The sequence below is a fragment of the Lingula anatina genome, chromosome 5 (genome assembly GCF_051362555.1).
Source record: "Lingula anatina isolate TDL-2025a chromosome 5, LinAna3.0, whole genome shotgun sequence".
NCBI classification, from domain to species: domain Eukaryota; kingdom Metazoa; phylum Brachiopoda; class Lingulata; order Lingulida; family Lingulidae; genus Lingula; species Lingula anatina.
Genome location: NC_141771.1, coordinates 5,586,324 through 5,603,266, shown reverse-complemented (window position 1 = coordinate 5,603,266; position 16,943 = coordinate 5,586,324). Strand labels below are relative to the sequence as shown.

The 16,943-nt window shown below is 37.3% G+C and overlaps 1 protein-coding gene across 2 annotated transcripts; it reads right to left on the bottom strand.

Annotated features, from left to right (window-relative positions):
- Positions 1–382: 382 nt before the first annotated feature.
- Positions 383–7,086, bottom strand: LOC106154747 (lactadherin). Of its 2 annotated transcripts, none has more exons than XM_013529208.2 (5): positions 7,005–7,086; positions 4,116–4,235; positions 1,649–1,756; positions 1,332–1,363; positions 383–710 (listed from the first exon to the last, which is right to left on the bottom strand). In XM_013529208.2, exons 2-5 carry the CDS (start codon positions 4,189–4,191, stop codon positions 660–662), a joined length of 267 nt encoding a protein of 88 aa, XP_013384662.1. In that variant the 5' UTR covers positions 4,192–4,235; positions 7,005–7,086; the 3' UTR covers positions 383–659. The 2 variants fall into 2 exon arrangements, with proteins under 2 accessions (XP_013384662.1, XP_086870258.1); XM_087014132.1 differs by lacking the exon at positions 7,005–7,086 and adding an exon at positions 6,737–6,824.
- Positions 7,087–16,943: the final 9,857 nt, after the last annotated feature.

Sequence of the window (16,943 nt, the reverse complement as noted above, 5' to 3'; positions counted from 1 at the left end):
AATGAATAATCTTTATATGATTAGCTGTTCCACTCCCTGGTTGCATGGTTTTTCTCCAAGGTAAAATAAGCATTGGTATAGCAGCATCTTTCCGAGTTTATTTATTTAAAGTAAAGGCACAGATAGTAAGTCATTTGATTGTATCACTTATTATATATTATATCCAAAACAATTGCTAAAGTTAAATGTATAAATTTATGTGCACATTATCTGCAGCTAGATATATTTGCTGTCTCTTTCTCTCTATGGAACATGTTTTGACTCCAAGTCCTGCATACAATTGCACTTTGTTTATTTATCGTTTTGATTAAAAGGGTAGGATTAGTTTTGATATCTTAAATTATGTATCAATAAATCAATAAATTCGTTTCGTAAATGGAACCCATAGGCGTATATTTTCTGTTTGCAAATGAAATATTTATTTCAGAATATGAATAAGGTATCCATCAGTAGATAAAGCAATTGAATGGAAAGCAAAGACATTGTTTTTAATATCTGGTAAAGCCGAGTTGATCTCGTAATTTGGATACGCTGAACATAGCGACAAGTCTAGGTCATCCTGGTATTCAAAATACGCCCATTGTCTTCTTCGCTTACACTTCACTGCTCCAGGAAAGATATAAGCTTTAAGATACCTTTCATCTCTGGTCCACTGGTCATTAGTGGTGAAGCCAAGGCTCTCCTCTCTTGATGATTTTCTTCTTCGGCGCCTAAAGAGTCATGATATGAATTCATGTAAAGCAGAACAGATTTGTTGTTTGTATCACAAAGAGAACTGAGTAAATTTAATTACTGACAGGCTATAGGAAGCAAGCTTGATTATTATCTAATTTATATATCAGCAAATCGTCCAGCCTTGGACGTGGAGTAAGTTCATTGTGAATTATGAAAACTGTAAAGTGCGAAATTCTGCCCAAAGAATTGCCATATTTATCTAAATCTTAATCATTTTTCAAAATGGAATTTTAGGTTTATTTTACACATAACATATATTTTAACAACATAGTATTTTATCCCATATAAAATAATCTCTACGCCTGGATAAAAAGCAGTCCAAACAATTTTCCAGACAATTTCCAGACAATTTTCAAATTAAAGCAAAATGTCATCAATATTAATCTACCACACCTATCAAACACATTTAAATATCATCTTTAAAGCCCCGGAGAAAGTTATTTCATTTTACCTTTTTGCCATACCTATTGATGAATACAAAGTCGACAAACACACACCTAACGGATATCATATTGTTAGCTGGATATACATTCAGTACAATACAATCTTACATTTAATTAATATTTTCATCTTTAGCTTATACATGTATAACTCACCCTTTTGTGGATTTGCCTTCTTGACCTTTCCCCTAAAATTAAAAATGAACATACAATTAAAATAGCAGATGGCTGAAAATGTACTTAATTCAAAACAAAACTTTAGTTCTAATTATTTTTTATAATGAGGCCGTAATACAGAGAGTATAGTTGATTTACTAAGCGTGTCACATGTAGGCTCGTGGATAAAATGGTTTGGGTCATACTATAAAAAGTATTTTAGTTAAAATTTTAAGAAAAACTCCCAGTACAGAGATATTTTTGTGAAACACGCTCCATCAGGTATGCAATATCACACAGCCACGACCTACACGTACCTGTGTTGCAAGTGTCTCCTCCAAAATTATCAGGACAAACGCATAGGAAATTGTCACCATCTACAGTGCACGTCCCTCCATTTAAGCACGGCTGGGAATCGCAGGGAGCTGGAAAAGATATTTAATTATAAATCGTTCTACATAAATTTACTTTCGGATCTGACAAGATGTCCGATAGTAATAATCCACGTGAGGTGGGATTAAAATGAAATTTGCAGGGGCATATTACAAAGATTTGGATGTCTATTAGGTTAATATGACTTATTTAATACGTTTTTTAATTACAGAAAGGAAAAATGCACATGGTAATTTTTTGATTTGGTATATGTCTGTAGTTGTACATAATGTGTGGTAGTATGTTTTCCCGATAGCTTTATATGTGTCATCCTCATCGTCTTGACTACTGGAGATTGTGTTTTTAGTTTTTTAGTTTTCCTAGCGTACTTGGATAACTCCATCCGTTGTTATTTTTTGCTAGACATATATGTACACTGCCGTTAACGAGAGACCAGGTAACTCGAGAATAAGCGTGAGATATAGGGGTTAAAATTTTAACATTTTTTTTCTTCGAAAGTTATAATAACTGAAACCCAATACATGGTGAATTAGTACTGTTGTGCATTAGATAATTGAAGATAATGCAGCCAGAAATTAATTGGGCATAAATTGTCTACTTTCATCGTTGTCGCACCATTCTCGCTGACACCATTCTCGCTGTTCTGCGTTATTTTGACCCAGCTCTCCTCCGTTTTCCGTCTAATTGTACTTGGTTTTACGTTTAACCTAGACAATCCCCATTTTTTCTTTTCTTATTTCTACTTAGGGATGCATTTCAAATACAAACAAATGTTCACACAAATACTGTACATGATAAAATAATAATAAAGTAATGATTTGTGTAACGTCAGTGAACAAATGTGTTTTTTGCACAAATCGCTCAACGTTCCCATTTTTACGTAAGCTGTCAGGAAAAAGAATAACTATTTGTCCTTTCTGAACAATTTATACTCCCTAACCAATAAGAAGGTACGGTAGGTTTTACTGGTAATAGATCTAATTTGACCTTGGCGTTATTGACGGGACTGACTTGACCTCTGAGCTGTATTCATTCGCGCTCTCTTTAGGTTATTGTAACCCTTTATTATCTTCCAAATACCGAAAATGATATTTCTCCTGTATGTAATTATTCAATAATGCATCTATCTTTGTGCTGATTTAAAACTATGAAAAAGCTCTTGAAAATATAAAATATGGGTTTTTTTTTCCGTTGCAATGTATAAGCATAGCCAATTCAAACTCTCCTAAGGTTAAGTAAGTACTATAGGGTTAAAGTTACACGAGAGTAGACTGCTTCCATCAGCTGGACAAATTACCACATTGAATAGTAAAATGTTCCAGTCTAAATATTCAAAGCATGACATATTGGCATAGAACATGAAGTTAACGGACCCAAAAGAAATTACCTAGGAGTTCATAACAACCCCAGTCTAAACGTATTTCCGGTCACACCTTATAGGCTATTATTGATTGTTGTGTTGTTAATTTCTGCCCCCTGTTGTCCAGTCTCCGAGCTTGCCTTTTTAACAGGTTAAAATTAGTTACAGTGTACAGGTAAATAAAGGTGGGAAGTCGTTGAAGCATATATCTAGTCATAAAATTAGATAATGAAAAAAAAAAAGAAATATCCAAGGAAAAGATGAGTAACGATGACATAAAGTGACATGCTATCAAGGAAGAATGGACAGGCGCCTGGTCATAGGAGCGGAATTGGTCACTGGCAGGCCAGGGATAAGAAATAGGAAGATTAGAACAGATCACTGAGGAAGATTCATACATTTTCGATTCGGAAATTTAATATTATTTCCAAATTTTGTCATTTTGATCAGGAGTTAGAGTTTTATGACCATGCAAAAATAGGGATATCTTATCTAGTTGGGTTCTAAAATATGCATAAGTTGCACCAAGTATAACTTCAATAGTTTTGTAGAAATCACGATACTCCACTGTTTAAGTGAACACTGCACGAGCTTGCCTGTTCATGCTACTGTCACTGTGAGCCCTTTGTCTAATCTCACCGTACTTTCTGTTCTTTTCTCCATCATGAAGAGTTATGAAATAGTGATAGTTAATAAAAACAGCCATAGCATTCCTTGCAACTCGAGATATAGATCAAATCAAAATTTCTCCTTAATTTTGATAATGACCTGCCCACTATTAACCCTACAGCTGACTTTACACATACATGTATCTAGACTTAAATGCTAGGCGTATCAAAATTTTTAAAATGCTCATAATTGTTAGACCTTAACGATCAGATGTCTAATAAATTCGTTTCATACTGGGGCATCATCAATTTAGCAATTTCTCCCTGGAGTAAAAGTTAATGTATTAATTGCATTTTCTCCTGGTAGCAAAATATGGTAAATAAACTGATAATATTTTATGCCCGCCTAACCCCTATACTTACAATCTGCGGCAGCCTGAAGGACAAATGCACACGCCATCAAAGTCAAAACAAGGTGCGGGCTGAACAACAATTCCATCACAGATTGGCTGATTTGGAAATGCTCTGTTTCTGTTGTTTATGCTAGAACGAAATATGATACTCTGAAACAAACACAGTCCTTGAAATTTTACATCAAAACAAACAAGCAACTACATTTTCAAAGAATAACATCACTGATTCGGCTGATCTGAAAATCAATGCACTATGATTATTTGACAAGGATACATTGCTTGAATTTCAACATTAATAATTTAGAAACTAAAATTTTTGAAAAGTAAATACAGAAAAAATCGATTGATCACCATCTTTTATCTGAAATAACATCAGGAGTAAACGGCAAATATTTTTTAAATGTTTTTTTTTTTTTTTTTTTTTTTTTGAAAATGAAAAAGAAAACGAAAAAAAATGAACATCGAAGCTAAAAGACAGACAGTGCAACAGAAAATTACACATTATTTACCTATTCAATGGCGAGGTAATAATATCGAATCGAGAAAATGTATAATATTCAGTTTTGCTTGATGTATGTCTCTATAAATAAAATTATTATACCAGACAAAGCAAACATGCTTGTAGGATAGATCTATGGGAGAAATAGAAAATATACCTTTCAGTAGAAAATGCTTCTTTATCAAACATGGAAACACTTTTGAAGTCCCAGGTCTAACCAACTACCAGACTCGGCACCTTTTCCTTAATTCACCGGTATTTCTGACCACACCACCCGTTTTCAAGGTGTGCGTCAGTACAAGCTTCGAAGTATCAGACACGACACCGCTCTTGCCTAGTACGCAATGTGATAGTGATGATTCTCAGCGGGGTTGGAAATAGTGCATCTCATCTCAAAATTTGATCCGAGGTATAATACTGTGAAATGCGTACTGACGCAAACCTTGAAAACTGGTAGTGAGGCCCGATCTACCAGTGAATTCAGGATGTTTCAGTGCCGAGTCTTTGGGAAGGCATGAGTACTCTACAGTTTGAAGATGTATCATGGAACTTAAGGTGTTGTTAATCCTTGTTGAAACTCAAAATTACGTAAATAAGACAAAAAATCCACAAATGTATGATAATTCATATCGCCATAGGTACTGATAAACCTAATGAACAGAGCCATTTAAATAATAACATTTATTTGTCTTGATTATTACGTTTTTATAAATGTTTAATTAGACTTGACATTTAATACGGAATATTTCAGTTTTGAAGGTACGCTTAGGTAAAATGTGTTCTTTTTTTCAAACAACTCCAATCTCATATAAGATATGTGGATGGAAGAGGTGTATCGCTAACAATTTACAGACTACCATGTCAGTCGCGCTGTTGCATTATGTAATATGCAGAGGCTTAATTGGGTAGTACTCCTTTGGGCTGGTCAAAGCTTGGCTTTGGAAAAGCATGGTTCTGTCAAAAAAAAATCCATATGTTGGCAACTACTGCATAGAATAATTTGACATTTTACATGCAAACGGTCGGTTTTGCAGGGAGTAAATTGAACCAAAAAGTGCTGCTTTACAACTTTATCAATCTGTGGCAGAATGGCGCATATAGACATTATCAGACAGTTTATTGTGCCAAACGGAACGATCTGCACAGTTTAATAGAGTCCAGACTGATGTACAGAAGCCACACCCAATGTATCGAAATCGGGATATGCTGCTGCAACTAAACAAAACAACCCAGTCCGTTCAGAATGAGGGGTAAATTGTCACCAAGACGCGTTTTTCAAGGTCCTTACCGAACACCAAAATGGTTTTAGCAGGTTAGAATACCAGACGATCTCCGAAGAACCCACTGTTAACAGCAAAACATCGTCGCCTGTTTCTCTAATAAATTGGGGACCATGACCATGTGTGGTTAGAACACTGAAACGGCGTGGCTTTCTTTATTGAGGTCAGATTTCACCTGTACCGCTCAACTAGTCACAACAGCGTTTACAGACAACCAGAAGAGGCCTACGAAAATATGTGTGACGTGTCTAAACTGACTAGGGTCATTGACAGCGTCAGAATTTGGCGTGGATACCACATTGATGCCAAAATACCAATGGTTGTCATCAACTAAAACCTGAACCAGATCAAATAAAGGGATAATCTGGGAATCAATATAGTTTGATAGGGGCACCTAAAGCCTAGGTCCCAACCAAACGTACCGGCTGTTACGTGTGGTCTACGGTCAAAAAATGAGAAAACGTGCGTGAGGAGCACGTCCATTGCGCGACTTTTGGAGGACGCAAACAGCACGTAGAAACTTTTCACCAATTACTTGATTCCTTCCCTGCGATCTAGCTACGTCCTAGCCGGACGCAAGGACCCTAAAAACCGTGCGTCCAAAACGTACTTGGGACCTAGGCTTAAGAGACAAATTTTGGTTGCACTGTGAGATTGCTGGTGCACACTGAGCACTTTTAATAGCAGATAACTTACACAACCAACGGAATGAGCAGCTACCTTGGCCATCAAGATCGCCATATTTGAACCACATAGACATTACTCGCCCAACCAACGGTCTACATGTCCTTTCACAAAACTGGGTCAAATTTAGACAAGTTTAATTAATTCATATCGTTGTAAAATATTTACCTTTGTCTTCCAATGCAGGTTGCTTGGGTGCCACGAAGTAAATGCTTATTACAATGTATGCAGTAGGTCAGCAGTCTCACCTAACTCTATATAGTTGACAATAAAGCGTAACAAAATAACTACAATGTAGATATTTGATAATAGAAAAGTCACACATGTATTAAGGTGCACAGAAACGGGATGCTGTTTCTGCTCATGGTATGATCCTGATTGTAAGTGTAAATTGGACATTGCGCTTATGAAAATGTTTAATCCAGATAAAACTTACCTTGCTTGTTCGTTCTGAAGACTGATCCAGCAATGAGACGTCCCAGAACAGGTTTTGTCCACATATATATTGTCACTATCAATGTCTCCATGGTAACTGAGGTGACACAAATAAAATCATCCAATCACAGTCATTCTTGATATAATCATACACTAGCAAGTTTACTGTTAACAGTGTAGCTCTATGCAAATGATATACTTTAACCTACTTGCTTTGATCAGGGTTTGAGAAGGCGCGTTCCAGCGCATTCTGCTTGGCTTAAAGACATTTTATGGAACACTATGTAGAGTAACGATGGCAAAACAATCATTGCATCTAATACGCTCTATCTACCTCTCATTAATGTTGGATTGGGTTGATACGGTTTCTTTATAATCTCCTTTCTCATGCTGTCTCTCACTCTCTCTCTATCTCTCCATCTCTCTCTCTCTCTCTCTCTCTCTCTCTCTCTCTCTCGTCACTAAACCTAGCTGCTATTCACCGCTCTCTAATTTTCACACAGGTTATTCTAACACACGATCTCTCTTTCTCTCTCTCTCTCTCTCTCTCTCTCTCTCTCTCAATGTGACACCGTATATGAAACATGTCGACTGCAAATATTTACCAGTATATGTTATTTACCACGGATGAAGACCAGTGGAACTTTTGGAATAAAAATCCACCAGAACGAGGGCATCATGTTCGTATACATGAAGTTAAGCTGGCAATCACCGCTCTTTCTCATTTTCACACTCTCTCGTTAGTTTGTCTACCTCTGGTACGACCCCTTTCCACCAATCTCAGGACTTCATATAACGTATTATAACATTGCTTCTCTCTTTCTCTCTCTCTCTCTCTCTCGCTCTCATCACTTTGTTATGGGGTGGTTTGCCGGGTCTTAGCTTAGTTTAACTGGCACCTATCGCCACCTCCCACAACCCATCTCTCTCTCTCTCTCTCACTTTCACACACACACACACACACACACACACACACACACACATGGTGACACATATCCTGGCATAGTCGCAGTTTACCCTATAGATAAGGACAACTGTTAAAAACAAAACATTAACAGAACGGGAAGAACGGCACATGCAATTAACTGTTTAGTCATATTGTCATCTCTCTACACACCTGTATTGGGTGGGGAGACGGGACTTCTCAGCCATTGTATCAAAGTTGGTGACATTGATCAGATAATCTAGAAATTAAAATTAAAATTGTTTAGTCCCATTTCGCAATTCTCAGCACTGCTGACTTGTGACCGGACACAATATATTCAACATTATTTTAATCGGCCATTATGAATACATGAGGACAAAATCCCAACACAGATCTAATTGAGATTATGTGGTAACTCAATTAGGCGAACATGTCTTTCCCCACTGTAGGACCTATAGGATACTGGCCAAAATCCAACTGGGTCCAATGAGGCACATATCCTAGATATGAAGGACGTCCAACGAAATGCATATAGATACCTGAAGGCCCTATTTTTGGTAATTTCCGAAGCTAAATCCTTCACTTCCGATTTGGACCCTGAAACCCACTACCAGAGCTCCATCTACTGCTGCTGCAAATCTGGATGAATTCCCTTGGGCAGCTTTTGTGACGGTTAGCGCACCTTGACGACGTCATCCATCTGGTATCTAGTAAAACATACAGGAAGCCTAGCAGCATAAGCTTCAAAACAATCTAATAACTAGAAGGTGTGTGGGAAAGCCATCTGCTGAGAGGATACCCTATAAGTATAACATGTTCACATATTGATTTTTAACCAGATATGTCAATGTATAATTCCTGAAATTATTCTCTACTATAATGTACACGCAATTCATGTACATTCTGTCCTTGTAAAGGGTTCATATGGGATTGTTTTCAGCCACTGTTGGAGGCCTGCCAAATTGGTCAGATAAAGTAGTAGATTTCCGACGGGAAAAGGGATTTTGCCCACGTCAACTTAACCGCCATCATTGATAGTGATATTCATTATAATTATTGAGACGTTATGCTAGTGTGGTTATTAATTGGCTGCTTGCCTGGCGCGGCTCTCTTTTTTTTACCTCTCCTCTCTCTTTCATAATTTGGACATGGATCGGTTCGTCAGAAGCCTACTTGTTGGGTTGAACTGACAAATACCGCCACCTTCCACCATACATTTCTCTCCCTCTTTTCTCTATCTCTCTCTAATTCTCTCCTCTCTTTCACACACACACACACACACACACACACACACACACACACACACATATATATCTTGACATCAAACATTTACCAATATTCGCAGTTTACCCTTATAGATAAGTGAAACTGCTGAAAAACAAGACATTAATGGAACGAGAATATGGGCAAATGCAATTTATTGTTTAGTTCCATTTCATATTTCTCTACACAGCTGACTTGTGACCTGACACAAAATATTTCAACATTATTAATTATCGGCCATTATGAATACATGACGACAAAATCTCAAAACAAATCCGAGTAAAGTTCATGGTAAATCAATTTTAATAAAAAAGGATAACATATCCCTTTCACCAATATACAGCCTATAGGAAATTGACCAGAATCATATTTGTTGGCAAAAATACTTTTTATAGTATGACCCAAACCATTTAATCCGCTGGCCTAAATGTAGCACGCTTAGTAAATCTACTATACACTCCGTATTACAGCCTCATTATAAAATAAATAAAACTGAGGTCTTGTTTTTGAATTATTTACATTTTCAGCCACCCGTTTTTTAATTGTTTGTTCATTTTTAATTTAAGCAGAAAGGTCAAAAAGGCAACGCAACAAAAGGGTGAGTGATAACGTATAAGCTAAAGATGAAAATATTAATTAAATCTAAGATTGTATTTTATTGAATGTATATCCAACTAACAATATGATGTCCATTAGGTGTGTGTTTGTCAATTTTGTATTAATCAATAGGGATGGTGAAATGGTTTTGACGACTTTTCGCTGTGGAGCTTTTTAAAGTTAGCATGAACAACTAACAACTTGGTGCTTTAAAGATGAGATGTAGATGTGTCTAGAAAGTTTATTAAGCATGGGTGTGGTAGATTAAGTTTGATCGCATTTTGCATTAATTTAAAAATTGTCACTTTGGGCCGAGTTTTATCCGGGCGTAGAGACGTTTTTTTCAAAATTATAGCAAAACTAATGAGAGAGAGAGAGAGAGAGAGAGAGAGAGAGAGAGATGAATGGAGAGAGAGCGGTAACTGTCATTTATTACAAATGTACGTTTTACCCCCTTTCAGGTGTATTTGAATCCAAATAGCCCCACTTATCAGAGAGAGAGAGAGAGAGAGAGAGAGAGAGAGTGAGAGAGAGAGAGATGGTGGGAGGTGGCGGTAATTGCCACTTTAAGTTATGTCAGGTGGAGCAGGTAAAAATGAGTGCTGAGCCAGACAAGCAGCCATGTGATTAATTAGATTAGTTTTAAGTTTCAATGATAATTATTACACCTGTATAAAATATAACTAGCAATATTAGTGGTTTTATACACGTGGGCAAGGTGCTTTTTGAGTTTACCAGTGGGATTGGCCCTAAAATAGTGGTTCAGAAGATCTATCTCACAATGCGCCATGCACCAGGACCGGATAGTAGTAAGGTGTACGTAACGTGTGCATTAGGGAATATGACTTGTGTCATGAATTAGACAGACAAGTCTGTGAATATCTGGTGTAGAATCAATCTGTGACCATGTTAAAGGGTATCCCAGCAAGCAGGTGGAATTGACACTCTCTGGTTTTGAGATTGTGTTGAAGCTTCTGAAGCTAGGGTCCACCTATGTTCTACCAGAGACTAGATGGATAATGTCATCAAGATACGCTTACAGTCACAAAATCTGCCCAAAGGCCTTCAACCGATTTTGTAACAGGTAAATGGTGGTGGGTTTCAGGAAGCTAGTATTAAGTGAGGGAAGATCCTTACGAAAATTTCGAAATGAATGTCAGATAGGACTCTAAAAGAATGCTGTCGGACGTCCAATGGAATGCCTGCCTAGGACATATATGTCCTTTAAGTACACATAGGATTCTGGCCAATTTCCTATAGGTTGTATATTGGTGAAAGAACATGTTATCCTGTTTTATTTTAATTGATTTACCATGAACCTCACTCAGATTTGTTTTGGAATTTTGTCGTAAGGTAATCATAATGGCCGATATTCAATATAGTTGAAATATTTGTGTCAGGACACAAGTCAGCTGTGTAGAGAAATATGAAATGGAACTAAATAGCTTAGTGCATTTACCCACATTCTCGTTCCATTAATGTCTTGTTTTTCAACAGTTTCACCTTTCTATAAGGGTAAACTGCGAATATTGAAAAATGTTTTGTGTCAAGATATGCACCACCATGTGTGTGTGTGTGTGTGTGTGTGTGTGTGTGTTGAGAATATTGAGAGTGTTGATAATGTTGAGAGAGAGGGGGAGAGAGAGAGAGATGGATGGTGGAAAGCGGCTGTAATTGTCAGTTAAACTAAGCTACTGTAAGACCCGACGATCCCTCCCGTGACTGAGTGATGAGCGATAGAGAGAGATAGTTTTTTTCTAAACTCTTTTCTGAGCGCAGTACCACACACACTTTTTTTCGTAAAGGTGAAGATTTTCAGTCAGTTCGAGTTTGATTTGATTGGTTATTTTCACAATCAAACAATTCAACAACCGCAGACTGGAGTTTTGGAATTCACCAAGTAATGATGCATTAGAAATAAAATTTAAAATATTAAATCTAAAGCCAGGTCCGCTGAGGGTGTTTTATAAGGAAACGTTAGATAGTGAAATGACAGATTAGAAGTGAAGTTCTTGCGATCACGCAATTTACGGTGATGTAAAGAAAACTGAGTACTGAAGTACTGAAAAATATATTCCATATAATCCCTTATAATTATATAAAAGGTAAGTTGGTGAATAAACGTTTGAAAACTCTTCCGGGTATCTTGTCATATTTTTCAGGGTGGGGGTGGAGTAGGAGTAAAATGAAGTAATGAGAAAGAAACAGATTGGGGGGGGGGGGGGGCAGGCTGTGCTTGTGAGGTAGACAAACTAGGGAGAGGGATGAAAAGTAAGAGAGCGGTAACTGTCAATTATACCACATATTCATCATTTCCTCTTTCTGGTGCATTTGCTTTAAAAAAATCAACTAGTCAGAGAGAGAAAGAGCCAGACAGACAGAGAGAGAGAGAGAGAGGGAGATGGTGGGAGATGGCAGCCATGTGATTAACCAGATATATTTTAGGCCTCAATTATAGTAATAATAATAATAATAATAACAATAATAATAATAATAATAATAATTATTATTATTATTATTATTATAACTAGCAATGTTGGCGGTTTTCTTGACGAAGCAAGACGCGTTTTGAGTTTACTAGTGGGACTGGTCTTAAAAAGTGGTTCAGAACACCTCTTTCCCCATGCTCCCTGTACCAGGACCGGATATTAGTTAGATGTGCGTGTGCATTACGGAATATGACTGTGTCATGAATTTTACGGGTAAATTTGTAAATATCTGGTGAAAAATCGAACTATGACCATTTTAAACGGTAAATCCCAGCAGGTGGATTTGCACAAACCTTTGGGTCTTGAGATTGTTTTGAAGCCTCTGAAGCTAAGGCCCACATATGTTCTACCAGAGACCAGATGGATGGTGTCGTCAAAGTGCGCTAACAGTCAGAAAATCTGCCAAAGGCCCTTCACCTGATTTTGTATCAGGTAGATGGACCACTGGTAATAGTTCCCTGGAATATCGTACGTCGTAAGTGAAATGAGATCTCCTTACGAAAATTAAAAAAAAAAAAATGTCCTATACAGCCCCTGCCTATAGCAATACCTGCCTAGGACATTTGTCTCTTAGAACCATAAAGGATTTTGCCCAATTACGGTGCCTGTAAGTTGTATAGTGGGGAAGGGTATATCTTATCCTGCTATATTTTAATTGAGTTATTCCATAACTTCACACAGATTTGTTTGGGGATTTTGTTGTAATGTATTCAAAAAAGCCAGCTATAAAGTGCTGAAATATTTGTGACAGGCCACAAGTCAGCCGAGTAGAGAAACATGAAAAGGAACTAAATAGTTAAGTGCATTTGCCCACATTCACGTGCAATAAATGTTTTGTTTTCAGAAGTTTCACCTTTCTATAAGGGTAAATAGTGAATATTAAAAAAATATATATTTGTGTCAACTTATGTGTCACCGTGTGTGTGTGTGTGTGTGTGTGTGTGTGTGTGTGTGTTTGTGTGTGTGTGCGTCGGTGTCCACTGAAATTTTTCCCCGGGGGGTGGGGGGTCAAAGTCATTGAAGGGGGAGATAATTATTGGCTGGGTACCAGTTATAAAAATGCAGTTCCGAAATTCCAGGGGGATTAAGTGACCTATTGACCCCCGCCCCCTGCAGACGCCCATGTGTGTGTGTGTGAGAGAGAGAGACAGAGATACAGAGCGAGAAACGTGGGTGGTGGCTATAATTATTATTTTCTCAAAGCAAATGTAAGACCCGAAAAGCAGTCCCATGACTGAGTGATGAAATATGGAGATAGAATGAGATAGATAGAAAGATGGATATATATATATATATATATATATATATATATATGTATATATATATATATATATATATATATATATATATACACTGATGCTCATAAGTTAAGCAACACCCCGATTTTTTCAAAAGTTTCTTCTATCATGATCATTATTTCATTTGTTGGTGGGATTATGCATATTTCTTTCATATTTTATAAATAACTTATTCAAGTTGAATATTTCGGTCAAAGAAATACACCACACAGCTTATTGCAATAATCAAAATGACTTTATTAACCAAACGGTACTAAAATATGCCAAACCATGTGTCAAAAAAGTATGCTCACACAGCAAAAAGTACGTGCTGATTAAAACAGCTTATTATGAAAAAATAAAGTTCAATCATCTAAGAATTAGTTCTAATACAAGTAGACTGTAGATAATAGATGATTAATCGTCTATTATGCAATAAATATCGGGTGTGCTTTCCCTGGTTTTGAACAACAGCTTCACATTGTCTCCTGCAACTTGCCACCAAATTCTGCCAATCTTGCTTTGAGAGCCGGTTCCATTCTTTATTTACTGCCTGTTGGACCTCTCTAATGTTTCTAACTGAAGGTTGTCTCTCACTTATTGCCCTGTCAATCATATCCTAAGCATGCTCGATTACATTGAGAATTGGTAAATATGCAGGCCAATCCAAATGTGGGATACCGCGCTCTTGCAGCGCGTCTGGCACGGACCATGCTTTCTGGATGGGCGCATTGTCCAAAATGATTTTTCTTTCTGGGTTTGCTTGAATGTGTGATTGTATGCACCCCAATGGTATTTCGTCTCTGTATTGTTGATCAGGGCGCCTCCCTTGAATGACGTATGGTGGCAATTTTTCATTGTTTGGCTGAAATGAACTGGTCCTGGTAATCGACCATTTTGCTACCAGCTTGGACACTTGACTTGGTGCTGCTTTTTTGTTGCCTTGCAATCTGTCTCTTTGGCACCCCAGCACGATGGCTTCCCGTTATTTGTCATCTGATTACCTCGTTGAGTCCTCTTCTAACCATTGGTTGGTCCAAAATAACAAATTGTGCCCATGAAACTAGCCAAACCGGAAGCTCCTCATGGCATGGCCAAACTGTGTTTTTCGCAAGTGGCACCCCCATTGCATATTCTATCGTGTTCAACAGTAAATAGTACTCTAATGTCACGGTCCAGTAAGTCAAAGTAAAAACAAGAGAAATATCTAGCTATTGTACAAATTTTGCCTCAATAAAAATTTTGGTTGCTGAGAAATTCGAGAAATAAGAAAGTGTTGCTTAACTTATGAGCATCAGTGTATATATATATAGCTTTATAGCTGTGATATTTTATATATATATATATATGTATAAAGAGAGAGATTAAGGAAAATGCTGTGAAAGACAATGTATTATGTTAGATGAATAGTGTTTAAGTCAGATGAAATTTGAGTTGATTGTTTATTTTCTCAATCGAAAAATTTTATCACGTGCACAACAGCTGCAGACTGGACTTAATTATTTATCAAATTAATGGTGTATTGGAAATAATATTTTAGATACCAGTATTTAGTTCAAAGCTGGGTTGGCAGAGATCGTTTTATGAGGAATTTTAGATAGTTAATTGACAAATTCAAGGTGAAGTTCTGGTGATCACGCAAAAAGATAATGTATCAAAAACAAGTTAACACGTGGCCGATACTGAGAAATAGGACATAACTGTACTTAATTATAAATATCAAAAGTGTTTGAGAATGCTTGTTCCCCCATGTACCCTCTTCCAGGACTGGACATTAGTTACATGTACCTGTGCATTAAGGAATATGATTGTGTTATGAATTAGACAAATCTGTGAATATCTGGTGAAATATCTCTCTGTTACCATGTTAGACGGTACATGTATGCTCCCAGCAGGTGGACTTGCCACACACCTTTGGGTCTGGAGGCTGTTTTGAAGCTTTTGAAGCAAAGGTCCACCTATGTTCTACCAGAGACCAGACGGATGATGTCGTCAAGGTGTTCTGACACCCACAAAATCTGCCAAAGGCCCTTCAGCCGATTTTGGAGCAGGTAGATGGACCCCTGGTAACATGTTCCCGGAATCTATTCATAAGTAAAAGGGGATCTCCTTACGAAATTTTCATAAAGAATGTGTTCTAGAGCTCAGTGGAATTCCTGCCTAGGACATTTGTCCCGTAGTAGCATATACAGCTGTATAATTTTGCCTAATTACCTACAGGTTGAATAGTGGGGAAAGGGATATTTATCCTGCTATATACCATAATCTCATTCAGATTTATTTGGAATTTTGTCTTAATATATTCAAAATGGCCGATTATAAATATTATTGAAATATTTGTGTCAGGTCACAAGTCAGCTGTGTGGAAAAATATGAAGTGGGACAAAGCATTTGCCCATATTCTCGTTCATTTTATTAATGACTTTTTTTCAGCAGTTTCACCTTTCTATAAGGGTAAATTGTGAATATCAAATATATTTTTGACAGCTTATGTGTCACCGTGTGTGTGTGTGTGTGTGTGTGTGTGTGTGTGTGCATGGGTGTCCGCTGAAAAATTTTCCCGGGTGGAGGGTCAAAGACATTGAAGGGGGAGATAATGATTGGCTGGCTACCAGCATTAAAAATGCAGTTCCGAAACCCCAGAGGGATTAAGTAACCCTACTGACCACCCCCTGCGGACGCCCATGTGTGTGTGTGTGTGAGAGAGAGAGAGACAGAGATACAGAGCGAGAAACGGGGGTGGTGGCTGTAATTGTTATTTTCTCAAAGCAAATGTAAGACCCGAAAAGCAGTCCCATGACTGAGTTATGAAATACAGTATGGAGATAGGATGATATAGATAGAAAGATATATATATATATATATATATATATATATATATAGAGAGAGAGAGAGAGAGAGAGAGAGAGAGAGAGAGAGAGAGGGAGATTAAAAGAAAATGCTTTGAAAGAAAATGTATTGTATTAGATGAATACTGTCGTAATGTATTCAAAATGGCCGATCATAAGTATTGTCGAAATATTTGTGTCAGGTCACAAATCAGCTGTGTGGAGAAATATGAAGTGGGACATAACAGCCAATTGCATTTGCCCATATTCTCGTTCAATTAATGCCTTGTTTTTCAGCAGTTTCACCTTTCCATAAGGGTAATTTGCGAATATTGAAAAATATTTGTGTCAATTTATGTGCCACTGTCTGTCTGTCTGAGAGAGAGAGAGAGAGAGAGAGAGAGAGAGAGAGAGAGAGATGGTAGGGGAGGTGGCGTTAATTATAAGACCTTGATGAGTGATGAGAGATAGAGAGGATGAGAGAGAGTGAGAAGCAGATTAAAGGAGAATGCTGTGAAAGACAATTTGTTTGCATTAGGTTAAACATGTAAAAGACGGATA